Source organism: Entelurus aequoreus, linkage group LG21, assembly GCF_033978785.1.
Source record: "Entelurus aequoreus isolate RoL-2023_Sb linkage group LG21, RoL_Eaeq_v1.1, whole genome shotgun sequence".
NCBI lineage: Eukaryota > Metazoa > Chordata > Actinopteri > Syngnathiformes > Syngnathidae > Entelurus > Entelurus aequoreus.
In genome coordinates this window covers 7,832,541-7,859,756 of record NC_084751.1, presented here as the reverse complement: position 1 = coordinate 7,859,756, position 27,216 = coordinate 7,832,541, and the positions used below count along the sequence as shown (strand labels likewise).

Sequence of the window (27,216 nt, the reverse complement as noted above, 5' to 3'; positions counted from 1 at the left end):
TGTGAACGACATCATGGATGTAACATCAATGTACAAACAATAATACACACACACACAACACACACACATTGTGTTGTTGTGAAGGACATCATGGATGTAACATCAATGTACAAACAATAATACACACACACACAACACACACACATTGTGTTGTTGTGAAGGACATCAAGGATGTAACATCAATGTACAAACAATCATACACACACAACACATGTCATCTGTTGTGTTGTTGTGAACGACATCATGGATGTAACATCAATGTACAAACAATCATACACACACAACACACACACATTGTGTTGTTGTGAACGACATCATGGATGTAACAACAATGTACACACAATCATACACACACAACACACACACATTGTGTTGTTGTGAACGACATCATGGATGTAACAACAATGTACACACAATCATACACACACAACACACACACATTGTGTTGTTGTGAACGACATCATGGATGTAACAACAATGTACACACAATCATACACACACAACACATGTCATCTGTTGTGTTGTTGTGAACGACATCATGGATGCAACATCAATGTACAAACAATCATACACACACACAACACATGTCATCTGTTGTGTTGTTGTGAACGACATCATGGATGTAACATCAATGTACAAACAATCATACACACACACAACACATGTCATCTGTTGTGTTGTTGTGAACGACATCATGGATGTAACATCAATGTACAAACAATCATACACACACACACCCACATTGTGTTGTTGTGAACGACATCATGGATGTAACATCAATGTACAAACAATCATACACACACACACAACACACACACATTGTGTTGTTGTGAACGACATCATGGATGTAACATCAATGTACAAACAATCATACACACACAACTTACACACATTGTGTTGTTGTGAACGACATCATGGATGTAACATCAATGTACAAACAATAATACACACACACACAACACACACACATTGTGTTGTTGTGAAGGACATCATGGATGTAACATCAATGTACAAACAATAATACACACACACACAACACACACACATTGTGTTGTTGTGAAGGACATCAAGGATGTAACATCAATGTACAAACAATCATACACACACAACACATGTCATCTGTTGTGTTGTTGTGAACGACATCATGGATGTAACATCAATGTACAAACAATCATACACACACAACACACACACATTGTGTTGTTGTGAACGACATCGTGGATGTAACATCAATGTACAAACAATCATACACACACACACAACACACACACATTGTGTTGTTGTGAACGACATCATGGATGTAACATCAATGTACAAACAATCATACACACACAACTTACACACATTGTGTTGTTGTGAACGACATCATGGATGTAACATCAATTTACAAACAATAATACACACACACACAACACACACACATTGTGTTGTTGTGAAGGACATCAAGGATGTAACATCAATGTACAAACAATCATACACACACACACAACACACACACATTGTGTTGTTGTGAACGACATCATGGATGTAACATCAATGTACAAACAATCATACACACACACAACACATGTCATCTGTTGTGTTGTTGTGAACGACATCATGGATGTAACATCAATGTACAAACAATCATACACACACAACCCATGTCATCTGTTGTGTTGTTGTGAACGACATCATGGATGTAACATCAATGTACAAACAATCATACACACACACACAACACACACACATTGTGTTGTTGTGAACGACATCATGGATGTAACATCAATGTACAAACAATCATACACACACACAACACATGTCATCTGTTGTGTTGTTGTGAACGACATCATGGATGTAACATCAATGTACAAACAATCATACACACACAACACATGTCATCTGTTGTGTTGTTGTGAACGACATCATGGATGTAACATCAATGTACAAACAATCATACACACACACACAACACACACACATTGTGTTGTTGTGAACGACATCATGGATGTAACATCAATGTACAAACAATCATACACACACACAACACATGTCATCTGTTGTGTTGTTGTGAACGACATCATGGATGTAACATCAATGTACAACTTGAGAGGCGCTCTTATTTTTTCTTTTTCTTATTTGTTACTAATTTAATTGAATGTTACTACTGTTACAATAATGATGTGTAAGTTATCACACAACTCTGATGCTTAAAGGCCGTTGCTATAGTTATTATCAATTGTGCTGAAGTTTTACTTTTCTATCCGTGCAAAGGGACAACTTGCAATCCAAAATTGCGAGTCGTCTCGTATCAGTGTTTGTGTCCAGAACATCGAGTACCGTGACGCAGACAAAGCAGAGACAGGGCGATATCTTGAGTGTCAACACATTTCCATTTCTGAATAATCATGTATTGTGTCCAACTGGGGCTGCTGAACTTACCCCCCCTTCCTTCAGCAGCCGCCTCAGTGATGTAACCAGGGACCTCCCAGATAAATAGAGGAGCACGAGGGACTGTACCTTAGAGCATAGGTTGGCTCCTCATTGAGCAAAATTGAACTCTGTCTCTGCATGATTCCTTGCTTCTTGCCTGTTTAATAAATGTCATCAGTGTTTGAATCTGACCACTACAAATGTTGCTGGCGCAATAAACGCTCGCGTTTTCAAATGAACGAACAATCGTGTTATCGATCATTATTTTGCCATAACGGCGCAGTCCCGGCCGGTGGTCTTGCTTCTTTATCAGAGATTCTTAAAACAGGCGTGCGCCTAAACGAGCTCGGGGGACTAAAGGGGGAGGGTCAGCTGACTGATGGACTTGGCACTGGAGGAATGACACCAACAGAGAGCAGCAGGCCCAGGAGTGTTTACTGGCTGTTTGTGTACCAGGATGTGATGGTGCAGCCGCCCAGAGTCCAGCACCATCAATCACTTAGCTGCAACCGCCCTCCCACGCCCCCAACCCCCCCAACCCCCCCCACCCCCGTGTTACGTGCATCGCTGCAGAAGTTGAACATTACATGACGGACCTCGTTAGGCCCTTTCAGCAGTAAAGTGGCCAGTGTTGTAACCCTCTACACCTCCACACACACACACACACACACACACACACACACACACACACACACACACACACACACACACACACACACACACACACACACACACACACACACACACACACACACACACACACACACACACACACACACACACACACACACGGACTGCGGAGTACTCACAATGCGGGCCCTCTTTGCCGCCGGCTTTCAGCAGCATTTTGGCGATGGGCGTGTTGTCGGTCATGACGGCGATGTCGAGCGGCGTCAGGCCCTGGCTGTTGGGGGTGTTGAGGTCCAGCTCTTCGGCCGAGAACTGGGTGAGCAGGATCTGCACCGTGTCCAGGTCCTGCTGCTCCACGGCCTCAAAGAGGCAGTCGCTGCCCTGCATGGTCTGGACCAGACATGAAGATTCTTCAAAACCAGGACAATGTAGACAAAGTTAAAGTTAAAGTACCAATGATTGTCATGAATGATCCTCTGGATTTGACCCACTACCCTTGATCACTCCCTGGGAGGTGAGGGGAGCAGCGAGCAGCAGCGGTGCCCCGCCCGGGAATTATTTTTGGTGATTTAACCCCCAATTCCAACCCTTGATGCTGAGTGCCAAGCAGGGAGGTAATGGCTCCCAAAGCTACGAACAATGGGAGACCGGGCTTTCTGCTCCGCCGCTCCCAGTCTGTGGAACGCTCTCCCCTGACCACCTGAGGGCACCACAGACTGTGGATGCTTTTAAAAAAGGCTTAAAAACTAGGGATGTCCGATAATGGCTTTTTGCCGATATCCGATATTCCGATATTGTCCAACTCTTTAATTACCGATACCGATATCAACCGATACCGATATCAACCGATACCGATATCAACCGATATATGCAGTCGTGGAATTAACACATTATTATGCCTAATTTGGACGACCAGGTATGGTGAAGATAAGGTACTTTTTAAAAAATAATAATAAAATAAGATAACTAAATTAAAAACATTTTCTTGAATAAAAAAGAAAGTAAAACAATATAAAAACAGTTACATAGAAACTAGTAATTAATGAAAGTGAGTAACATTAACTGTTAAAGGTTAGTACTATTAGTGGAGCAGCAGCACGCACAATCATGTGTGCTTACGGACTGTATCCCTTGCAGACTGTATTGATATATATTGATATATAATGTAGGAACCAGAATATTGATAACAGAAAGAAATGGGGGGAGGGAGGTTTTTTGGGTTGGTGCACTAATTGTAAGTGTATCTTGTGTTTTTTATGTTGATTTAATAAAAACAAACAAAAAAAAACAAAACGATACAGATAACAAAAAAAAACGATACCGATAATTTCCGCTATTACATTTTAACGCATTTATCGGCCGATAATATCGGCAGGCTGATATTATCGGACATCCCTATTAAAAACCCTTCTTTTTAAAAAAGCATTTTTTGTAGATATATGCATACTAGTTATAGCTATTAGGCTGTTGTAGTTTTTATTTTTATTTATTTATTTATTATTATTTTTTTAATACAATGTGGCACTTTGAGGTTGTTTGCTCAGTGTAAAGTGCTTTTTACAAATAAAATCTATTATTATTATTATTATTATTATTATTATTATCGTTATAGTCTTTGGTATGACTCAGCCGGGGTTTGAACTCACGACCTACCGATCTCAGGGCGGACACTCCAGCCACTAGAACTAGAACATGCAATTGCGGTAGCAATTTCATGAGAATGCTCAACAGCCAAAGCCGAACTGAAATGCTAACAGTTAGCAAACTGGTCCAGATAGCGTCATGTAACCAAAAATATGAGCAAAATAGGCTAAAAAAAGCTAGCACAGTAACAGTAATATGCTAATTGTGAGCAAAATCAGCTAAAAAAAGCTAGCAAGGTAACAGTAATATGCTAACTATGAGTAAAATCAGCTAAAAAAGCCAGCAAGGTAACAGTAATATGCTAACTATGAGCAAAATCAGCTAAAAAAAGCCAGCAAGGTAACAGTAATATGCTAACTATGAGCAAAATCAGCTAAAAAAAGCCAGCAAGGTAACAGTAATATGCTAACTATGAGCAAAATCAGCTAAAAAAAGCCAGCAAGGTAACAGTAATATGCTAACTATGAGCAAAATAGGCTAAAAAAAGCTAGCAAGGTAACAATAATATGCTAACTATGAGCAAAATCAGCTAAAAAAAGCCAGCAAGGTAACAGTAATATGCTAACTATGAGCAAAATCAGCTAAAAAAAAGCCAGCAAGGTAACAGTAATATGCTAACTATGAGCAAAATAGGCTAAAAAAAGCTAGCAAGGTAACAGTAATATGCTAACTATGAGCAAAATCAGCTAAAAAAAGCTAGCAAGGTAACAGTAATATGCTAACTATGAGCAAAATCAGCTAAAAAAAAGCCAGCAAGGTAACAGTAATATGCTAACTATGAGCAAAATAGGCTAAAAAAGCTAGCAAGGTGACAGTGCTAACAGTTAGCATTAGTGACATACCAAAATATATCTCACTGAGGTGTATAACTTCTAAATTAAAAAACATCTAACCTACTGTTAGCAGGCTAAAATGATATCTGTAAAAAGCGTCAAGTACCAAAATACAGGAAATTAGACTTAGACGTGCACCTGAAAATTTTGATTAAAATGCGAGCATGCTAACTTTAGCATGTATCTAGTAATCAAAAATATGCCTGAGGTTTATACCTACAAAAGTAGCGAAACAAACAGCCAGCGTACTATCATTAACATGCTAACAGGTATCATTTGTCAAGTAACAAAAGATTTGACGCTGAGGTGTATACCTGCAAAATTAGCAAAAAAGCTAGCATGCTAATGCTAGAAAGCCAACGATAGTGTCGCAGGCCGTTAAGAAATTAGCTACGGGCCACACTTTGTCCACCCCTGTTTGATACCAAAATTAGCTAAACAATCCAACATGCTAATTGTTATCATGCCAAAATGCTAACTGTAACATGTGTCAAGTACCAAAATATACTACTCTGAGGTGTGTACCTGCAAAATGTGTTTAAAATGCTAGCATGCTAATGTTAGAATGGATCACAAAATGAGCTAAAAAAAATGCTAGCATGCTAACAGGTATCATTTGTCAAATGACAAAATATTTGCTAAATGCATGCTAACATTAGCCGCCACGGTTGCTGTTACACGGCTCAATTATGTTGGGAGAAACAAGTGAGTGTTGGAATACCCCCTCACCCACTAGTGTGCCCACTAGTGGGCCCACTAGTAATGACAGATGTTAGAGTTAGTAGATGTAATGACAGATGTGAGAGTTAGTAGATGTAATGACAGATGTTAGAGTTAGTAGATGTAATGACAGATGTGAGAGTTAGTAGATGTAATGACAGATGTGAGAGTTAGTAGATGTAATGACAGATGTTAGAGTTAGTAGATGTAACGACAGATGTTAGAGTTAGTAGATGTAATGACAGATGTTAGAGTTAGTAGATGTAATGACAGATGTTAGAGTTAGTAGATGTAATGACAGATGTTAGAGTTAGTAGATGTAATGACAGATGTTAGAGTTAGTAGATGTAATGACAGATGTTAGAGTTAGTAGATGTAATGACAGATGTTAGAGTTAGTAGATGTAATGACAGATGTTAGAGTTAGTAGATGTAACGACAGATGTTAGAGTTAGTAGATGTAATGACAGATGTTAGAGTTAGTAGATGAAATGACAGATGTGAGAGTTAGTAGATGTAATGACAGATGTTAGAGTTAGTAGATGTAATGACAGATGTTAGAGTTAGTAGATGTAATGACAGATGTTAGAGTTAGTAGATGTAATGACAGATGTTAGAGTTAGTAGATGTAATGACAGATGTGAGAGTTAGTAGATGTAATGACAGATGTTAGAGTTAGTAGATGTAATGACAGATGTTAGAGTTAGTAGATGTAATGACAGATGTTAGAGTTAGTAGATGTAATGACAGATGTTAGAGTTAGTAGATGTAATGACAGATGTGAGAGTTAGTAGATGTAATGACAGATGTGAGAGTTAGTAGATGTAATGACAGATGTTAGAGTTAGTAGATGTAATCAATCAATCAATCAATCAATGTTTATTTATATAGCCCTAAATCACAGATGTTAGAGTTAGTAGATGTAATGACAGATGTTAGAGTTAGTAGATGTAATGACAGATGTGAGAGTTAGTAGATGTAATGACAGATGTTAGAGTTAGTAGATGTAATGACAGATGTTAGAGTTAGTAGATGTAATGACAGATGTTAGAGTTAGTAGATGTAATGACAGATGTTAGACTTAGTAGATGTAATGACAGATGTTAGAGTTAGTAGATGTAATGACAGATGTGAGAGTTAGTAGATGTAATGACAGATGTGAGAGTTAGTAGATGTAATGACAGATGTTAGAGTTAGTAGATGTAATGACAGATGTGAGAGTTAGTAGATGTAATGACAGATGTTAGAGTTAGTAGATGTAATGACAGATGTTAGAGTTAGTAGATGTAATGACAGATGTGAGAGTTAGTAGATGTAATGACAGATGTTAGAGTTAGTAGATGTAATGACAGATGTTAGAGTTAGTAGATGTAATGACAGATGTTAGAGTTAGTAGATGTAATGACAGATGTGAGAGTTAGTAGATGTAATGACAGATGTGAGAGTTAGTAGATGTAATGACAGATGTTAGAGTTAGTAGATGTAATGACAGATGTGAGAGTTAGTAGATGTAATGACAGATGTTAGAGTTAGTAGATGTAATGACAGATGTTAGAGTTAGTAGATGTAATGACAGATGTTAGAGTTAGTAGATGTAATGACAGATGTTAGAGTTAGTAGATGTAATGACAGATGTGAGAGTTAGTAGATGTAATGACAGATGTTAGAGTTAGTAGATGTAATGACAGATGTTAGAGTTAGTAGATGTAATGACAGATGTTAGAGTTAGTAGATGTAATGACAGATGTTAGAGTTAGTAGATGTAATGACAGATGTCACCAATGAGGGAACAGAGAGTTCAGACAGAGGAGACATCGAATTAGTGAGACTGCAAACTAGATTTGTATTGATCCTCTCAGCCACACTCAAGTGTCCCCAACAACATCTACATATACATAATTCTACCTCTACCTCCAACATTATCCAACATCTACATCTACATTATTCAACATCTACATCTACATTATTCAACATGTACATCTACATTATTCAACATCTACATCTACATTATCCAACATCTACATCTACATTATTCAACATCTACATCTACATTATTCAACATCTACATCTACATTATTCAACATCTACATTATTCAACATGTACATCTACATTATTCAACATCTACATCTACATTATTCAACATCTACATCTACATTATTCAACATCTACATCTACATTATTCAACATGTACATCTACATTATTCAACATCTACATCTACATTATTCAACATCTACATCTACATTATTCAACATCTACATCTACATTATTCAACATCTACATCTACATTATTCAACATCTACATCTACATTATTCAACATCTACATCTACCTCCAACATTATTCAACATCCAGATGTTGAATAATGTTGGAGGTAGATGTACATGTTGAATAATGTAGATGTACATGTTGAATAATGTAGATGTTGAATAATGTAGATGTAGATGTTGAATAATGTAGATATAGATGTTGAATAATGTAGATGTAGATGTAGAATAATGTAGATGTAGATGTTGGATAATGTTGGATGTCGATGTAGAATCTGCTCTTGGAAGACTCCACAAAGTGTCTCCAAGAAGGTCCTGCTGGGTCCATATAGAATACTACTAGTTTGTTTCTTTGAGTGGGATATTTTTTAGCATTTGATAAAAGTGCTTCAGCTGAGCACAAATAAGAACACACAGTGAGGTTAGTGTGAAATATTCTTAGTGTTCTACTCACAGTGAGGTTAGTGTGTTGTGTTCATGGAGTGCAGGAGAAGTTAGTGTTTGAGAGGCTCTGCAATAAACTTGATAAAAGTGGTTTCAAGACAACTTCAAAATGTGTTCTCTGTTGTATTTATATTTTAGTGGATGAAATGTTCTGTCATCTTAGTTGAGGAATTCATTAGATGACTAAAACTAAAAGACGTGTTTGCCAAAAGACTGACAAAAACAACATTTACCGCTGGTTTATTTGGGGGGATGCTAATGTCCATTAGCAGTGCTCTAGCCAGCAACATCTAAGAAATCTGACTCCGCTATAAACATCCTTAGTCCAAGACAGTCCTAGAACCAATCATTCCAGACTAGAGTTTATGGTGACTCAGGACTGACTGGTTCCATCCAGTCTGCTCTAACTCCTCCCTGACTCACCACTTTGATCTCCAGCAGCGGTCAAAAAGGAAAACAGGCAAAGTGTTATTAAGTGCAACAGACCAGGGGCCTCGTGTAACGAGAGACAATATAGACCTGGGTTCGAATCCGGAGAAGTACAATTCAAATTCAGATGTAATTCTAGTGTTCACACGCACAACTCCAAGAACATTTCTTGTTACATCGCGATCAACGTGGAGCTGATCTCAGGAGTTGTACTTTTACGTAGCAATCATAAGGAAAGTAGCCATGTTGTGGCCATCACAAGTCAGCAGGGGGCACTTCTTAGGGGGTGCTCCTTAGGGGGGGTCTTCTTAGGGGGTGATTCTTAGGGGGTGCTCCTTAGGGGGTGCTTCTTAGGGGGTGATTCTTAGGGGATGCTTCTTAGGGGGTGCTTCTTAGGGGGTGCTTCTTAGGGGGTGCTCCTTAGGGGGGCGCTTCTTAGGGGGCACTTCTTAGGGGGTGATTCTTAGGGGGGGCTTCTTAGGGGTTGATTCTTAGGGGGGGCTTCTTAGGGGGTGCTTCTTAGGGGGTGCTTCTTAGGGTACCCGGTATGCTTCTTAGGGGGGGGCTTCTTAGGGTACCCGGTATGCTTCTTAGGGGGTGCTTCTTAGGGGGGGGGCTTCTTAGGGTACCCGGTATGCTTCTTAGGGGGTGCTTCTGAGGGGGTGCTTCTTAGGGGGGGCTTCTTAGGGTACCCGGTATGCTTCTTAGGGGGTGCTTCTTAGGGGGTGCTTCTTAGGGTACCCGGTATGCTTCTTAGGGGGGGGCTTCTTAGGGTACCCGGTATGCTTCTTAGGGGGTGCTTCTTAGGGGGTGCTTCTTAGGGTACCCGGGATGCTTCTTAGGGGGTGCTTCTTAGGGTACCCGGTATGATTCTTAGGGAGTGCTTCTTAGGGTACCCGGTATGCTTCTTAGGGGGTGCTTCTTAGGGGATGCTTCTTAGGGGGTGCTTCTTAGGGGGGGGCTTCTTAGGGGGGGGGCTTCTTAGGGGGTGCTTCTTAGGGGGTACTCCTTAGGGGGGGCGCTTCTTAGGGGGCGCTTCTTAGGGGGTGCTTCTTAGGGGGTGCTTCTTAAGGGGTGCTTCTTAGGGGGTGCTTCTTAGGGGATGCTTCTCAGGGGGTGCTTCTTAGGGGGTGCTTCTTAGGGGGTGCTTCTTAGGGGGTGCTTCTCATGGGGTGCTTCTCATGGGGTGCTTCTTAGGGGGTGCTTCTTAGGGTATACTTCTTAGGGGGTGCTTCTTAGGGTATGCTTCTTAGGGGGTGCTTCTTAGGGGATGCTTCTCAGGGGGTGCTTCTTAGGGGGTGCTTCTTAGGGGGTGCTTCTCAGGGGGTGCTTCTCAGGGTATGCTTCTTAGGGGATGCTTCTTAGGGGGTGCTTCTTAGGGGATGCTTCTTAGGGGATGCTTCTTAGGGGGTGCTCCTTAGGGGGTGCTTCTTAGGGGGTGATTCTTAGGGGGTGCTTCTTATGGGGTGATTCTTAGGGGGTGCTTCGTATGGGATGCTTCTTAGGGGGTGCTTCTTAGGGGGTGCTTCTTATGGGGTGCTTCTTATGGGATGCTTCTTAGGGGGTGCTTCCTAGGGGGTGCTTCTTAGGGGATGCTTCTTAGGGGGTGCTCCTTCCTGGTGTTTGACATTGCAGTGCTGCTGGAAGATGGACGTACGTCGTGTTTGTTTAAAAACTTTAAATGGGTCCCCCCAATCGGAGGAGTTTGACTGCAGATGTGATTGAAGGTGTGACACGTAGGGGGGCGGGGGAGGGGTTACGTGCTCTGTGACCAGGTACTGTAGAACCCCATTCACTTTAGTAACCCACGGTGGTAAAAGGAATGGAGTTTCCCGTCACTCCAGGAAGACGAGAATAATATTTGGGTGACAGACGAACTCACCGAGGCCTTGCGAAGGCGATCGTTCTTCCCAAAGAAGTAGGTGTCCTCGAAGGACGACGTGCTTCCTCGCAGCTTCTCCGACAAGTTCCGGTAGAGGCGCTTGGCAGCATTGGGGGAGGCTGGCCCACCCGGGCACTTCTTGGCTTGGGACAGCTGCAGGTTCTGCATCTGCTGGGTCATCACAGCCGGGAGGTGTCTGACGGGGAGAAGAGAGGATATATATATATATATATATATATATATATATATATATATATATATATATATATATATATATATATATATATATATATATATATATATATATATATATATATATATATATATATATATATATGTGTGTGGACAACACTACCACTCATGACACCACAAGAACTTGACTTTGACACAAGGTGTCCAAACTTTTGGACACGGGGGCCACATTGGGCTAAAAACACTTGGCCAGTGTATATATATATACTGTATATATGTATATATACATATATATATATATATATATATATATATATATATATATATATATATATATATATATATATATATATACATATATATATATATATATATATATATATATATATATATATATATATATATATATATATATATATATATAAATATATATATATATATATATATACATATATATATATATATATATATATATATATATATATAAATATATATATATATATATATACATATACACACACACACATACATACATATATATATATATATATATATATATATATATACACATATACACACACACACACATACATATATATATATATATATATATATATATATATATATATACTTACACACACATATACTGTATATACATACATACATACATATACCCACATATACATATATATATAAACACACACACACACACGCACACGCACACACACACACATATATATACAAATGTATATATTACACATATACATATATACACACATGTATACATACATATACATATATAAATACAAACACATATATACATATACATACATATATACCCACTTATATATATATATAAACACACACACACATACAGTATATACATATATATAAATTTATATATTACACATATACATATATTATACGTACATACACACACATATACTGTATATACATACATACATATACCCACACATATATATATATATATATATATATATATATATATATATATGTATATATATATATATATATATATATATATATATAAACACACACACACATACAAATTTATATATTACACATATACATATATATATACACACACATACAGTATAAACATATATATATACGCACACACATATATACATACATATACATATATACACACATGTATACATACATATACATATATATAAATACAAACACATATATACATACATACATATATACCCACTTATATATATATATAAACACACACACACACACACACACATACAGTATATACATATATACAAACGTATATATTACACATATACATATACACACACACATATATACATATATATATATATATATATATATATATATATATATATATATATATATATATACGCAGACACATATATACATACATATATATAAATACACACATATATACATACATATACATATATATACATACATATACATATATATAAATACACACACATATATATATACATATATATACATACATATATACACACATTTATACATATATACAGAACACATACATATACATATATATACACACATATACGTACATACACATACATATATATACATACACATATATATATATACATACATATATACACATACATATATATATACATAAACATATATATATACACATACACATATACAGTATATACATACATACTGTATATGTGTATACACATATACATACATATATATATATACACACATACACACACATATATATATATATATATATACAGACACATATACATACATTAATATACACATATAAATATACATATATATATATATATATATATATATATATATTGATGGAAGCAGATCGAAATCATATCCATATTTAAGTGTTACTTCTTTCTAAACTCCTATAGTCATATTTTCATCAGCTAATGTCTCGTGTGGTACAAAGTGCTTGCATTCGAGTGTCCTTGAGTAGAGAGGCAGAGCGCTGTCTTTGTTGAGACTGCCATTACATTCCTAAGATAAGGAGCACAGCTAGACTGGGGAAACAGCAGGTGGGGGGGGGGGGGCAGGAGAAGGAGGAAGTAGACAGGAGTTCCGGGGTTTTGGTAGACCGAGCGAGACCGGGCTGGGGAACGCTGGTGTGCAAGATTGGTCTCAGGTTTGTCCTCTAAGCTTGGAGAATAAACCACAAAATACCAATTACTGCCTGTTGATTGAATATAGACATCAGCTTATTGCCATGAAAAGAATCGGGGAGAGACTAGCAATTTGAATTCCCCATTGGAGGAATGCTGGTCAACGCAACAATATATATAAATATAAATATATATATATATATATATATATATATATATATATATATATATATATATATATATATATATATATATATATATATATATATATATATATATATACATATATATATATATATATATATATATATATATATATATATATATATATATATATATATATATATATATATATATATATATATATATATATATATATATATATATATATATATCAGTGGCGTGCGGTGAGGTTCATGGCTGGTGAGGCACTGACTTCATCACAGTCAGATTTACAAACATATGAACCCTAAAGAGTATCTTACTCACCATGTGATTGGCAGCAGTTAACGGGTTGTGTTTAAAAGCTCATACCAGCATTCTTCCCTGCTTGGCACTCAGCATCAAGGGTTGGAATTGGGGGTTAAATCACCAAAAATTATTCCCGGGCACGGCGCCGCTGCTGCCCACTGCTCCCCTCACCTCCCAGGGGGTGAACAAGGGGATGGGTCAAATGCAGAGGACACATTTCACCACACCTAGTGTGTGTGTGTGACAATCATTGGTACTTTAACTTAACTTTACACTTACAAACTCTAGCATGCACACAAAAAAGCTCATTTAATAAAAAAAAAACGTTATTATGGTCTTACCTTTACTTATAAGTGCGGGAGCAGTGGTGTTCATGTTGGATGAGTTGTGAATGAATGAAATATGAAATCCGCGCTGCCGTCTGCAGGTGTACCTAATGTTGTGTCCCTGTTTGCGAGCATTGTTGTTTTTGCACTTTTTGGCTTCTTGTTAAGTGACTTTTTTTGGGTGGATTCGGTCTTGCACGTGGAGGGTTTGAGTGTGAGCTTTGGTTGGTGTGGCCGCGGCGCTCCCGTCGGGCGGTGCGTTCTGCGGCGGAGGTGCTTGGCACCAGGAGGCGGGGTTATGAGACGAGCCTCCAGTTTTATGATCGCTCAGCACAAGAGATACGTGACACACATACAGTTGTTGACAAAATACACTGTACATTATATACCTCAGCTAACTCAACTATGGAAATGTATAATATAATTCATATAGCAATACGCTCTCACTGCACAGCAGGCCAGCAGTTAGCCCAGTCATTGTGCACAATCCATGTTGAGGCACAAATCAGTGACGTGCCTCAACTGGCTGCTGATCACCGCACCGTCTCTTCTCAGTATTTGAACGGCAAATGTGAAAATAAAAATAAAAATAATCTAAAACTGGTGAAGTTAAATGGAAAATAACTTTAGTATAATCACTGGATACATATAACAATTTAATTAATTTTTTTTCTTTTTACTTTTTTTTTTCTTTCCATGATGGCAGGTGAGGCTGTGCCTCCCCTGCCTCTAGTGACGGCACGCCACTGATATATATATATATATATATATATATATATATATATATATATATATATATATATATATATATATATATATATATATATATATATATATATATATATATATATATATATATATATATATATACACACACATATTTACACGTACATATAACTTTAGTATAATCACTGGATACATATAACAATTTAATTAATTTTTTTCTTTTTACTTTTTTTTTTCTTTCCATGATGGCAGGTGAGGCTGTGCCTCCCCTGCCTCTAGTGACGGCACGCCACTGATATATATATATATATATATATATATATATATATATATATATATATATATATATATATATATATATATATATATATATATATATACACACATATTTACACGTACATATAACTTTAGTATAATCACTGGATACATATAACAATTTAATTAATTTTTTTTCTTTTTACTTTTTTTTTTCTTTCCATGATGGCAGGTGAGGCTGTGCCTCCCCTGCCTCTAGTGACGGCACGCCACTGATATATATATATATATATATATATATATATATATATATATATATATATATATATATATATATATATATATATATATATATATATATACACACACATATTTACACGTACATATAACTTTAGTATAATCACTGGATACATATAACAATTTAATTAATTTTTTTCTTTTTACTTTTTTTTTTCTTTCCATGATGGCAGGTGAGGCTGTGCCTCCCCTGCCTCTAGTGACGGCACGCCACTGATATATATATATATATATATATATATATATATATATATATATATATATATATATATATATATATATATATATATATATACACACATATTTACACGTACATATAACTTTAGTATAATCACTGGATACATATAACAATTTAATTAATTTTTTTTCTTTTTACTTTTTTTTTTCTTTCCATGATGGCAGGTGAGGCTGTGCCTCCCCTGCCTCTAGTGACGGCACGCCACTGATATATATATATATATATATATATATATATATATATATATATATATATATATATATATATATATATATATATATATATATATATATATATACACACACATATTTACACGTACATATAACTTTAGTATAATCACTGGATACATATAACAATTTAATTAATTTTTTTTCTTTTTACTTTTTTTTTCTTTCTTTCTATGATGGCAGGTGAGGCCGTGCCTACCCTGCCTCTAGTGACGGCACGCCACTGATATATATATATATATATATATATATACACACATATTTACACGTACATATAATGCATTGCAGGGGATTTAAATGGGTGTAATTTTAAATGATGTGTTGTGCTTGGACATTTTTTATAATACTCACAAAGTTCAGTGAGCAGGTTGTGTTGTGTGTTCCTGATATCTTCTCCTGGTCTGGTTCTCCTTTATTTGTGTTCTTTTACGTGTGGAGACTCCAGTGGCTACAGGTGGTTACATGGTCACGCAATGGAATACAGAAGGATCCGAGGCCACCTGAACTCATCACCGTGGGGGAATTTCCGGCCGTTTCTATTGGACACTGTGCGTGTGGTATGTTTTATAAACTCATTAGGTTTTGTTTTTTGTTACCTATTGCGTGTTTTTATGTTGATGTTGTGACTCATTTGAGCTTCTAACTATTTAAATGGAAGAAAATAAAAAATGTGTCACTTTTTGTGTTTGTTTATTTGCGCCATGAGTGGGAAAAGTCGCTTGGATTGGGTCATATATGGGAATGCTGTGCTGTACACACATCCATGCACAGTTCATGGTCATGGACCTGAATTACTCAATTGCAGCAATTTTACTGTCGGATGTTTCAAATGAGGTCGGAGGCCCCCCAGGGGCCAGATCCTTACTAAAGTTGTGACGTCTGGCTGACTTGTAGCATGCATGAACATTCCCAGACTTTGTCTACTACAGAGGACGTCTCAGACATGACGGCTAGTTTCCCTGGCAGGCGCGTGAGGAGAGTTTCCCGCGCGCGACTCCATCAACATCTCGTCCGTGGATGAGAACACACCTGCGATGGAAGCGATGGAGCGGATTGGCTGGCCGCGTTAATGACTCCTCGTTAGAGTCAACACTTAAAGGTCTCTTTATTGAATTGGCAGAATGCTAATAATGATTAATCATTCCTTTAACGGCAATTCAAATTCCCAGGCCTCGTTAAAAAAGAAGGTCCTAAACAAACGCAGCGTCCTGTTTATGTCCTGTCCACCCGACGACGGCAGGTGGACCACCTTGTTTTGCTCCAAAGTCTCAGGCAGACCGGCTTCCACGTCCGGTTAAACCACTGCTGCATGTCACCATGGCAACAGCTGCCGCACTAATGTTGGAACTAGCAAGTAATAATCTTGAAGCGAAGGGACAAAGCACAATCAATAATAAAATATGTGGACACTGTTTTTGAACAGGTCATGTTAGGGTTTGTGTTTCCTTCCTTGTGGTCTACTTTGGTGTTTCTCAACCTTTTTTGAGACAAGGCTCATTTTTTGCGTTGAAAAAATGCGGAGGCACACCACCAGCAGAAATCATTAAAAAACGAAACTCAGTTAAGAGTAAAAAGTCGTTGTCGCAATTGTTGGATATGACTTTAAAGCAGGGGTCAGCAACCTTTTTGAAAGCAAGAGCTACTTCTTGGGTAGTGATTAATGCGAAGGGCTACCAGTTTGATACACACTTCAATAAATTGCCAGAAATAGCCAATTTGCTCAATTGACCTTTAACTCTATGTTATTATTAATAATTAATGATATTTACACTTAATTGAACGGTTTAAAAAAGGAGAAAACACGAAAAAAAAAGACAATTAAATTTTGAAACATAGTTTATCTTCAATTTCGACTCTTTAAAAATTTAAAATTCAACCGAAAAAAAGAAGAGAAAAACTAGCTAATTCGAATCTTTTTGAAAAAAATTAAAAAAAAGAATTTATGGAACATCATTAGTAATTTTTCCTGATTAAGATTACTTTTAGAGTTTTGATGACATGTTTTAAATAGGTTAAAATCCAATCTGCACTTTGTTAGAATATATAACAAATTGGACCAAGCTATATTTCTAACAAAGACAAATCATTATTTCTTCTAGATTTTCCAGAACAAAAATTTTAAAAGAAATTCAAAAGACTTTGAAATAAGATTTAAATTTGATTTTACAGATTTTCTAGATTTGCCAGAATATTTTTTTTGGAATTTTAATCATAACAAGTTTAAAGAAATATTTCACAAATATTCTTCGTCGAAAAAACAGAAGCTAAAATGAAGAATTAATTTAAAATGTATTTATTATTCTTTACAATAAAATACATTTACTTGAACATTGATTTAAATTGTCAGGAAAGAAGAAGAAGGAATTTAAAAGGTAAAAAAGGTATATGTGTTTAAAAATCCTAAAATCATTTTTAAGGTTGTATTTTTTCTCTAAAATTGTCTTTCTGAAAGTTATAAGAAGCAAAGTAAAAAAATTAATGAATTTATTTAAACAAGTGAAGACCAAGTCTTTAAAATATTTTCTTGGATTTTCAAATTCTATTTGAGTTTTGTCTCTTTTAGAATTAAAAATGTCGGGCAAAGCGAGACCAGCTTGCTAGTAAATAAATACAATTTAAAAAATAGAGGCAGCTCACTGGTAAGTGCTGCTATTTGAGCTATTTTTAGAACAGGCCAGCGGGCTACTCATCTGGTCCTTACGGGCTACCTGGTGCCCGCGGGCACCGCGTTGGTGACCCCTGCTTTAAAGCATAACCAAGCATGCATCACTATAGCTCTTGTCTCAAAGTAGGTGTACTGTCACCACCTGTCACATCACACCCTGACTTATTTGGACTTTTTCGCTGTTTTCCTGTGTGTAGTGTTTTACTTCTTGTCTTACGGTCCTATTTTGGTGGCTTTTTCCTCTTTTTTTGGTATTTTCCTGTAGCAGTTTCATGTCTTCCTTTGAGCGATATTTCCCGCATCTACTTTGTTTTAGCGATCAAGAATATTTCAGTTGTTTTCATCCTTCTTTGTGGGGACATTGTTGATTGTCATGTCATGTTCGGATGTACATTGCACTACCAAAGAAGGGAAATGTGGAGCGTCATTTTCGGACTGTCTTTGCTCCACAGTAAGTCTTTGCTGTCGTCCAGCATTCTGTTTTTGTTGACTTTGTAGCCAGTTCAGTTTTAGTTTGGTTCTGCATAGCCTTCCCTAAGCTTCAATGCCTTTTCTTAGGGGCACTCACCTTTTGTTTATTTTTGGTTTAAGCACTAGACACCTTTTTACCTGCACACTGCCTCCCGCTGTTCCCGACATCTACAAAGCAATTAGCTACCTGCTGCCACCTACTGATATGGAAGAGTATTACACGGTTACTCTGCCGAGCTCTAGACAGCACCGACACTCAACAACAACAACACATCATTTGCAGACTAGAATTACTGCTTTGCAAAAAATATTTTTAACCCTTTAGGTGAAATTAGATCATCTCCCACGGCACACCAGACTGTATCTCATGGCCGCGGCACAGTGGTTGAAAAACACTGGTCTACATAACACGTCATGCTGGTTCTTTGCTCAAAATGTTGCATAGGTTTTGTTTTACAGACCATCTTTGTTGTAGTTTTTTAACGCTTCCATAGCGAGTCTACTGACAGACATAAGTTACTTTGTATTACAAATGGCAACAGCGGACGATGCATGTGCATGTACGAGCCAGTCTGCCCCACAAGAGGATGGAGAAAAAGAAGGAGCTTGCTGACTACAGCAGGGGTGTCCAAACTACGGGGGGGGGGGGGGGGGGGGGGGGGGGTCATGAATCTGTGTTTGGTGTTTCCAAATGGATTTTTAAATACCTGACAATCTTAATTCTGCATATTTGCCACCATGTTGTGGACGACGTGAGCAATTCAGGTCAATGACCATGAAGTGTGAGTTGAAGTGATCTCAACATAGCATTTACTTATATGACCCAATCCAAACAACCTTCCCTAATCATGGCGCAAAAAAAAAAAAATGCAACCAAGACAAAAAGTCAACACACGTAACACAACCTGCTCACTCAACTTTGTGGATAATACATAAAAACGTCCATGCATCATAAAAAATTCAATATTACACCCATTTAAATCCACACAATTAGGGATGTCCGATAATATTGGCCTGCCGATATAATCGGCCGATAAATGCGTTAAAATGTAATATCGGAAATTATCGGTATCGTTTTTTTTATTATCTGTATCGTTTTTTTTGTTGTTTTTTTTTATTAAATCAACATAAAAAACACAAGATACACTTACAATTAGTGCACCAACCCAAAAAACCTCCCTCCCCCCATTTCTTTCTGTTATCAATATTCTGCTTCCTACATTATATATCAATATATATCAATACAGTCTGCAGGGATACAGTCCGTAAGCACACATGATTGTGTGTGCTGCTGCTCCACTAATAGTACTAACCTTTAACAGTTAATGTTACTCATTTTCATTAATTACTAGTTTCTATGTAACTGTTTTTATATTGTTGTACTTTCTTTTTTATTCAAGAATTTTTTTTTAATTTAGTTATCTTATTTTATTATTTTAAAAAAAAAGTACCTTATCTTCACCATACCTGGTTGTCCAAATTAGACATAATAATGTGTTAATTCCACGACTGCATATATCGGTTGATATCGGTATCGGTTGATATCGGTATCGGTAATTAAAGAGTTGGACAATATCGGAATATCGGATATCGGCAAAAAGCCATTATCGGACATCCCTACACACAATGCATGATGGGATATTACTCTTACTCTTAATATCTTATTAATTTAGTTATGAATGATGTATCCATTATATTCATATAATGTATAGGATATATATATTGTTACTTTACATGCAGGCGGCTTTTGGCCCCTGGAAAAAAAACTTTTTAGGCCAATGCGGCCCCCATGTCTAAACGTTTGGACTACAGCGTCAGACACGCGCAAAGCACTCTGGATAAATCTCTACCATATATCTGTTGGCGTCTCTTAACCGAAAAATATCTGTTTATCAGCCGAGCTGCAGCGGTCCTCAGTTGTAATACACTTTTCCGCCACTTGTGGCAGTAATGACAATATCAAACAAACAGAAGAAGTCTGGGGCTAAAGTCACAGAGAAGTGCAAAAAATACGACCAAATTGGTAAAACTGTATTTTAATTTTATTGAGTTTTGTTAAAAAAAAAACATATTATTATTTTGGTTTATATATTTTAACTAGGGATGTCTGATAATGGCTTTTTGCCGATATCCGATATTCCGATATTGTCCAACTCTTTAATTACCGATACCGATATCAACCGATACCGATATCAACCGATATATACAGTCGTGGAATTAACACGTTATTATGCCTAATTTGGACAACCAGGTACGGTGAAGATAAGGTACTTTTTAAAAAAAATAGTAAAATAAGATAAATAAATTAAAAACATTTTCTTGAATAAAAAAGAAAGTAAAACAATATAAAAACAGTTACATAGAAACTAGTAATAAATGAAAATGAGTAAAATGAAGTGTTAAAGGTTAGTACTATTAGTGGAGCAGCAGCACGCACAATCATGTGTGCTTACGGACTGTATTCCTTGCAGACTGTATTGATATATATTGATATATAATGTAGGAACCAGAATATTAATAACAGAAAGAAACAACCCTTTTGTGTGAATGAGTGTGAATGGGGGAGGGAGGTTTTTTGGATTTGTGCACTAATTGTAAGTGTATCTTGTGTTTTTTATGTGGATTTAATTAAAAAAAAAATAATTAAAAAATAAATAAATAAATAAATAAAAAATAAAAAAAGATACCGATAATAAAAAAAACGATACCGATAATTTCCGATATTACATTTTAACGCATATATCGGCCGATAATATCGGCAGGCCGGACATCTCTAATTTTAACACATCATAATTACATTTAGATGTAATTACATTGACAGTTTAGTTAAAACAGTCATTATTAATGTTGTTTATTTTAGCACAACATAATTGTACGTAAATGTTGTTTTGTCCTTTCCTATGCAGCATATTTGGTTATTGTTATTTTTCTTAATCGGCCTGACCTAAGCCTGATGTTTACATGTCCAATAAAGAATCAACTTCATGTCGTTAGACATTAGATGTTTCAATACCATAACAATAAGTGGCCTTGTGGTTGGAGCAGACCCGGGCAAATTAAGGCCCGGGGGGTTAAGCTTTTCAATCTGGCCCGCCGGACATTCCCAAATAATTAGTGATATATCAGATTGTAGGTGGGATTTTTTTACCCTCCGCGTTCATATTTCACTGTTTGTTGCATTTCACTTGATTGTAAAATATGTCGATTGAAAAGGGGTGTGACATTCATATTTTGTCAATATTCAGTGTTTTATCGTTCATAGAAAAATGAAGGCGGTCTGTCATGAAGTTTTTAGCATTCAATCAGACATTATTGTGAGGTTTTGTATTAGTGTTCCTAAAAATAGATATACCGGCCATCAGGCACATTTTTTTCTCTAAATGTGGCCCCCGAGTCAAAATAATTGCCCAGGCCTGGGTTAGTACAGGGGTCAGCAACCTTTTTGAAAGCAAGAGCTACTTCTTGGGTAGTGATTAATGCGAAGGGTAAAAACACTTAAATAAATTGCCAGAAATAGCCAATTTGCTCAATTGACCTTTAACTCTATGTTATTATTAATAATTAATGATATTTACACTTAATTGAACGGTTTAAAAGAGGAGAAAACACGAAAAAAAATGACAATTAAATTTTGAAACATAGTTTATCTTCAATTTCGACTCTCTAAAATTCAAAATTCAACCGAAAAAAAGAAGAGGAAAACTAGCTAATTCGAATCTTTTTGAAAAAATTTAAAAAAGAATTTATGGAACATCATTAGTAATTTTTCCTGATTAAGATTAATTTTAGAATTTGGATGACATGTTTTAAATAGGTTAAAATCCAATCTGCACTTTGTTAGAATATATAACAAATTGGACCAAGCTATATTTCTAACAAAGACAAATCATTATTTCTTCTATATTTTCCAGAACAAAAATTTTAAAAGAAATTCAAAAGACTTTGAAATAAGATTTAAATTTGATTCTACAGATTTTCTAGATTTGCCAGAATATATATTTTTTAATTTTAATCATAATAAGTTTGAAGAAATATTTCACAAATATTCTTCGTCGAAAAAACAGAAGCTAAAATGAAGAATTAAATTAAAATGTATTTATTATTCTTTACAATAAAAAACATAAATTTACTTGAACATTGATTTAAATTGTCAGGAAATAAGAGGAAGGAATTTAAAAGGTAAAAAGGTATATGTGTTTAAAAATCCTATAATCATTTTTAAGGTTGTATTTTTTCTCTAAAATTGTCTTTCTGAAAGTTATAAGAAGCAAAGTAAAATAAATAATAAATTTATTTAAACAAGTGAAGACCAAGTCTTTAAAATATTTTCTTGGATTTTCAAATTCTATTTGAGTTTTGTCTCTCTTAGAATTAAAAATGTCGGGCAAAGCGAGACCAGCTTGCTAGTAAATAAATAAAATTTAAAAAATAGAGGCAGCTCACTGGTAAGTGCTGCTATTTGAGCTATTTTTAGAACAGGCCAGCGGGCTACTCATCTGGTCCTTACGGGCTACCTGGTGCCCACGGGCACCGCGTTGGTGACCCCTGGGTTAGAGTGTCCGCCCTGAGATGGGTAGGTTGTGAGTTCAAACCCCGACCGATTCATACCAAAGACTATAAAAATGGGAGCCATTACCTCCCTGCTCGGCACTCAGCATCAAGGGTTGGAATTGGGGGTTAAATCACCAAAATGACTCCCGAGCGCGGCCACCGCTGCTGCTCACTGCTCCCCTCACCTCCCAGGGGGTGAACAAGGGGATGGGTCGAATGCAGAGAATAATTCCGCCACACCTAGTGTGTGTGTGTGTGTGTGACAATCATTGCTACTTTAACTTTAAAGCATACAAATAATAATTCAGTGTTAATATTTGAGTGGAAAAGTAGACCTCAAAGTAGACCTCAAGGACGTGTTTTAAATGGAAGTCCTAATTCGACCCCTTTAATGAATGAAATCATTTCAGCAGGACATGTTGGACAAGATGTTCTGGGAAGAGGAACATCCATCTAACTTCTGACCTGACAAATTGACACAATCCCGTAAAAAAAAGCCGTTATTTCCGTCACATCCCGCAGGCGTGTCTCGCCCCGCGCGGCCACTTGAACCGTCAACGCGGGTCCTCACCTGTCCAGGCTGACCGAGGAGCCGGGGAGTCCCGTGTAAAACCAGGGCTGGAGTTCTTGGATCAGAGCATCTCCTGCCGCGCGCCGGTTCCACCTCTGAGCCAAGCGTGAGATCTTACCCTCGGTCCTGGAGGACACAAGACAATCAGGAGCAAGTCAAGTCCTGGCGAAGTCCCAGCTGGCGCCCGGAAGGAAAGTGTTTTGCCGCCGCGAGTGGAAGACCGACCGAACCGACCGACCGACCCCCTGCTGGGGCGCAGCAGAACATCTCCAGACAACTATTCATCTGACGGCGGCTCGGAAAGTGGCTGATACTCACTGGAGGAGACGAGAGCCAGCGTTTGGAGGTCCTGAGCTGCCTTCAGCCTCTGCGTCTCCGCGCTGGACACCTGTTCACCAGGCGGGCGCATGGTCCGCCGGCGCCAGAGCCAGCGAGCGAGCGAGCGAACAGAGCGTCGCGAGAGGGAGTCGGGGGGGGGAAGTGATGAGATGGAGATGTTTGAAGAGCCTTTCATATCTCAGGCGCACACACACACACACACACACACACACACACACACACACACACACACACACACACACACACACACACACACACACACCCGCACACACACACCACACACACACACACACACACACACACGCGCGCATGTAGGAGTGGCAGGCGCAGGAGAAGGCAACAATGGGGGGGATTAAAATGATGTGATGTTGCAGGGGACGGGAAAACAGTCCGTCGTTCCAACCGTCACTAGCAAACTACATGCACGCGGCGGCCAGTCAATTAGGTACATCAAAGCAGTGCTTTTCAACCACTGTGCCGCGGCACACTAGCGGGCCGTGAGATTCAGGTCTGGTGTGTCGTGGGAGATTATGTAATTTCACTTATTTGGGGTAAAAATATTTTTTGGAAAGCAGTAATTATAGTCTGTAGTGCAGGGGTCACCAACGCGGTGCCCGCGGGCACCAGGTAACCCGTAAGGACCAGATGAGTAGCCCGCTGGCCTGTTCTAAAAATAGCTCAAATAGCAGCACTTACCAGTGAGCTGCCTCTATTTTTTAAATTGTATTTATTTACTAGCAAGCTGGTCTCGCTTTGCCCGACATTTTTGATTCTAAGAGAGACAAAACTCAAATAGAATTTGAAAATCCAAGAAAATATTTTAAAGACTTGGTCTTCACTTGTTTAAATAAATTCATTCATTTTTTTACTTTGCTTCTTATAACTTCCAGAAAGACAATTTTAGAGAAAAAATACAACCTTAAAAATGATTTTAGGATTTTTAAACACATATACCTTTTTACCTTTTAAATTCCTTCGTCTTCTTTCCTGACAATTTAAATAATATTTTTTTTTATTATTATTGTAAAGAATAATAAATACATTTTAATTTAATTCTTCATTTTAGCTTCTGTTTTTTCGACGAAGAATATTTGTGAAATATTTCTTCAAACTTATTATGATTAAAATTCAAAAAAATTATTCTGGCAAATCTAGAAAATCTGTAGAATCAAATTTAAATCTTATTTCAAAGTCTTTTGAATTTCTTTGAACATTTTTGTTCTGGAAAATCTAGAAGAAATAATGATTTGTCTTTGTTAGAAATATAGCTTGTGTCATGTCTGTGTTAATCATGTTTTTGTTTTGCTTGGGTTTTGGGCTCTTTTTTTAGTTCCTGGTTGCACTTCCTTGTTTGGTTTGGTTTCCATGGTCACCCATTAGTTTTCACCTGTCTTGTCACGCACCTGTTTCACATCCTCATGTCACGCACCTGTCTCACGTTTTCACTAATCATGTCACCAGTATTTAAGGCCATTGTTGCCAGGCAGTCGGCCTTTTGCCCCTCTCGTCATGTCAAGTAAGTTTTGTTATTGTTCATAGTTTTTTGCCTTTGTGCTAGTGTTTTGTTTTCATAGTCTAGTTTTGTACTTCCGCCATTGTGCGCGCCTTTTGTTTTCATAGTCAAGTTTTTTCCCTCCGCTGTGAGCGCTTTTTGTTTATCCCCCTTTGAGCCTTTTTTTGAGTTAATATATTAAACATGTCCTCACCTGCACGCCACGTTTGGTCCAATTCCTTTGCACCACGGGAAAACAAACCACGCCACAGACCAAGTCTTGACAGCTTGGTCCAATTTGTTATATATTCTAACGTGTAGATTGGATTTTAACCTATTTAAAACATGTCATCAAAACTCTAAAATTAATCTTAATCAGGAAAAATGACTAATGATGTTCCATAAATTATTTTTTTAATTTTTCCAAAAAGATTTGAATGAGCTAGTTTTTGTCTCCTTTTTTTCGGTTGAATTTTGAATTTTAAAGAGTCGAAATTGAAGATAAACTATTTTTCAAAATTTAATTGTCATTTTTTTTCGTGTTTTCTCCTCTTTTAAACCGTTCAATTAAGTGTAAATATCATTAATTATTAATAATAACATAGAGTTAAAGGTCAATTGAGCAAATTGGCTATTTCTGGCAATTTATTTAAGTGTGTATCAAACTGGTAGCCCTTCGCATTAATCACTACCCAAGAAGTAGCTCTTGCTTTCAAAAAGGTTGCTGACCCCTGCTGTAGTGACTGTGCCAGAGGTGGACATGCATTCTACTGAGGTGGCAAAATATGAAGTTTTAACTCAATCGCAGCACTTTTCGGATGTTTTTACAGCGCTTTATAGGCGTTTATTTCTGGGTTTGAATGCATAAAAAAGAAAATCTCATGTGTGCTTGTCTCACATAAAGACTTAGAATGACGGGCAAACTTCCCAAAAAAAGTGCAGTTCTCCTTTAGTTAATTTTTCACTGTGAAAATACACTTTTTGTAGTAAATT

The 27,216-nt window shown here is 37.0% G+C and overlaps 1 protein-coding gene across 5 annotated transcripts in view; it reads right to left on the bottom strand.

Moving 5' to 3' along the window:
- Positions 1-27,216, bottom strand: part of ankfn1 (ankyrin repeat and fibronectin type III domain containing 1) — a 129,783-nt gene that overhangs the window by 36,800 nt on the left and 65,767 nt on the right. For 4 of the 5 annotated variants that reach the window (XM_062030705.1, XM_062030703.1, XM_062030704.1 and 1 more), the window contains 3 exons: positions 24,393-24,518; positions 11,259-11,454; positions 3,222-3,432 (listed from right to left, as the gene is read on the bottom strand). In XM_062030705.1, the coding sequence (XP_061886689.1) occupies positions 3,222-3,432; positions 11,259-11,454; positions 24,393-24,518 (533 nt within the window). The remainder of the gene's footprint in view (positions 1-3,221; positions 3,433-11,258; positions 11,455-24,392; positions 24,519-27,216) is intronic. The other variant, XM_062030706.1, reaches the window with a different exon arrangement.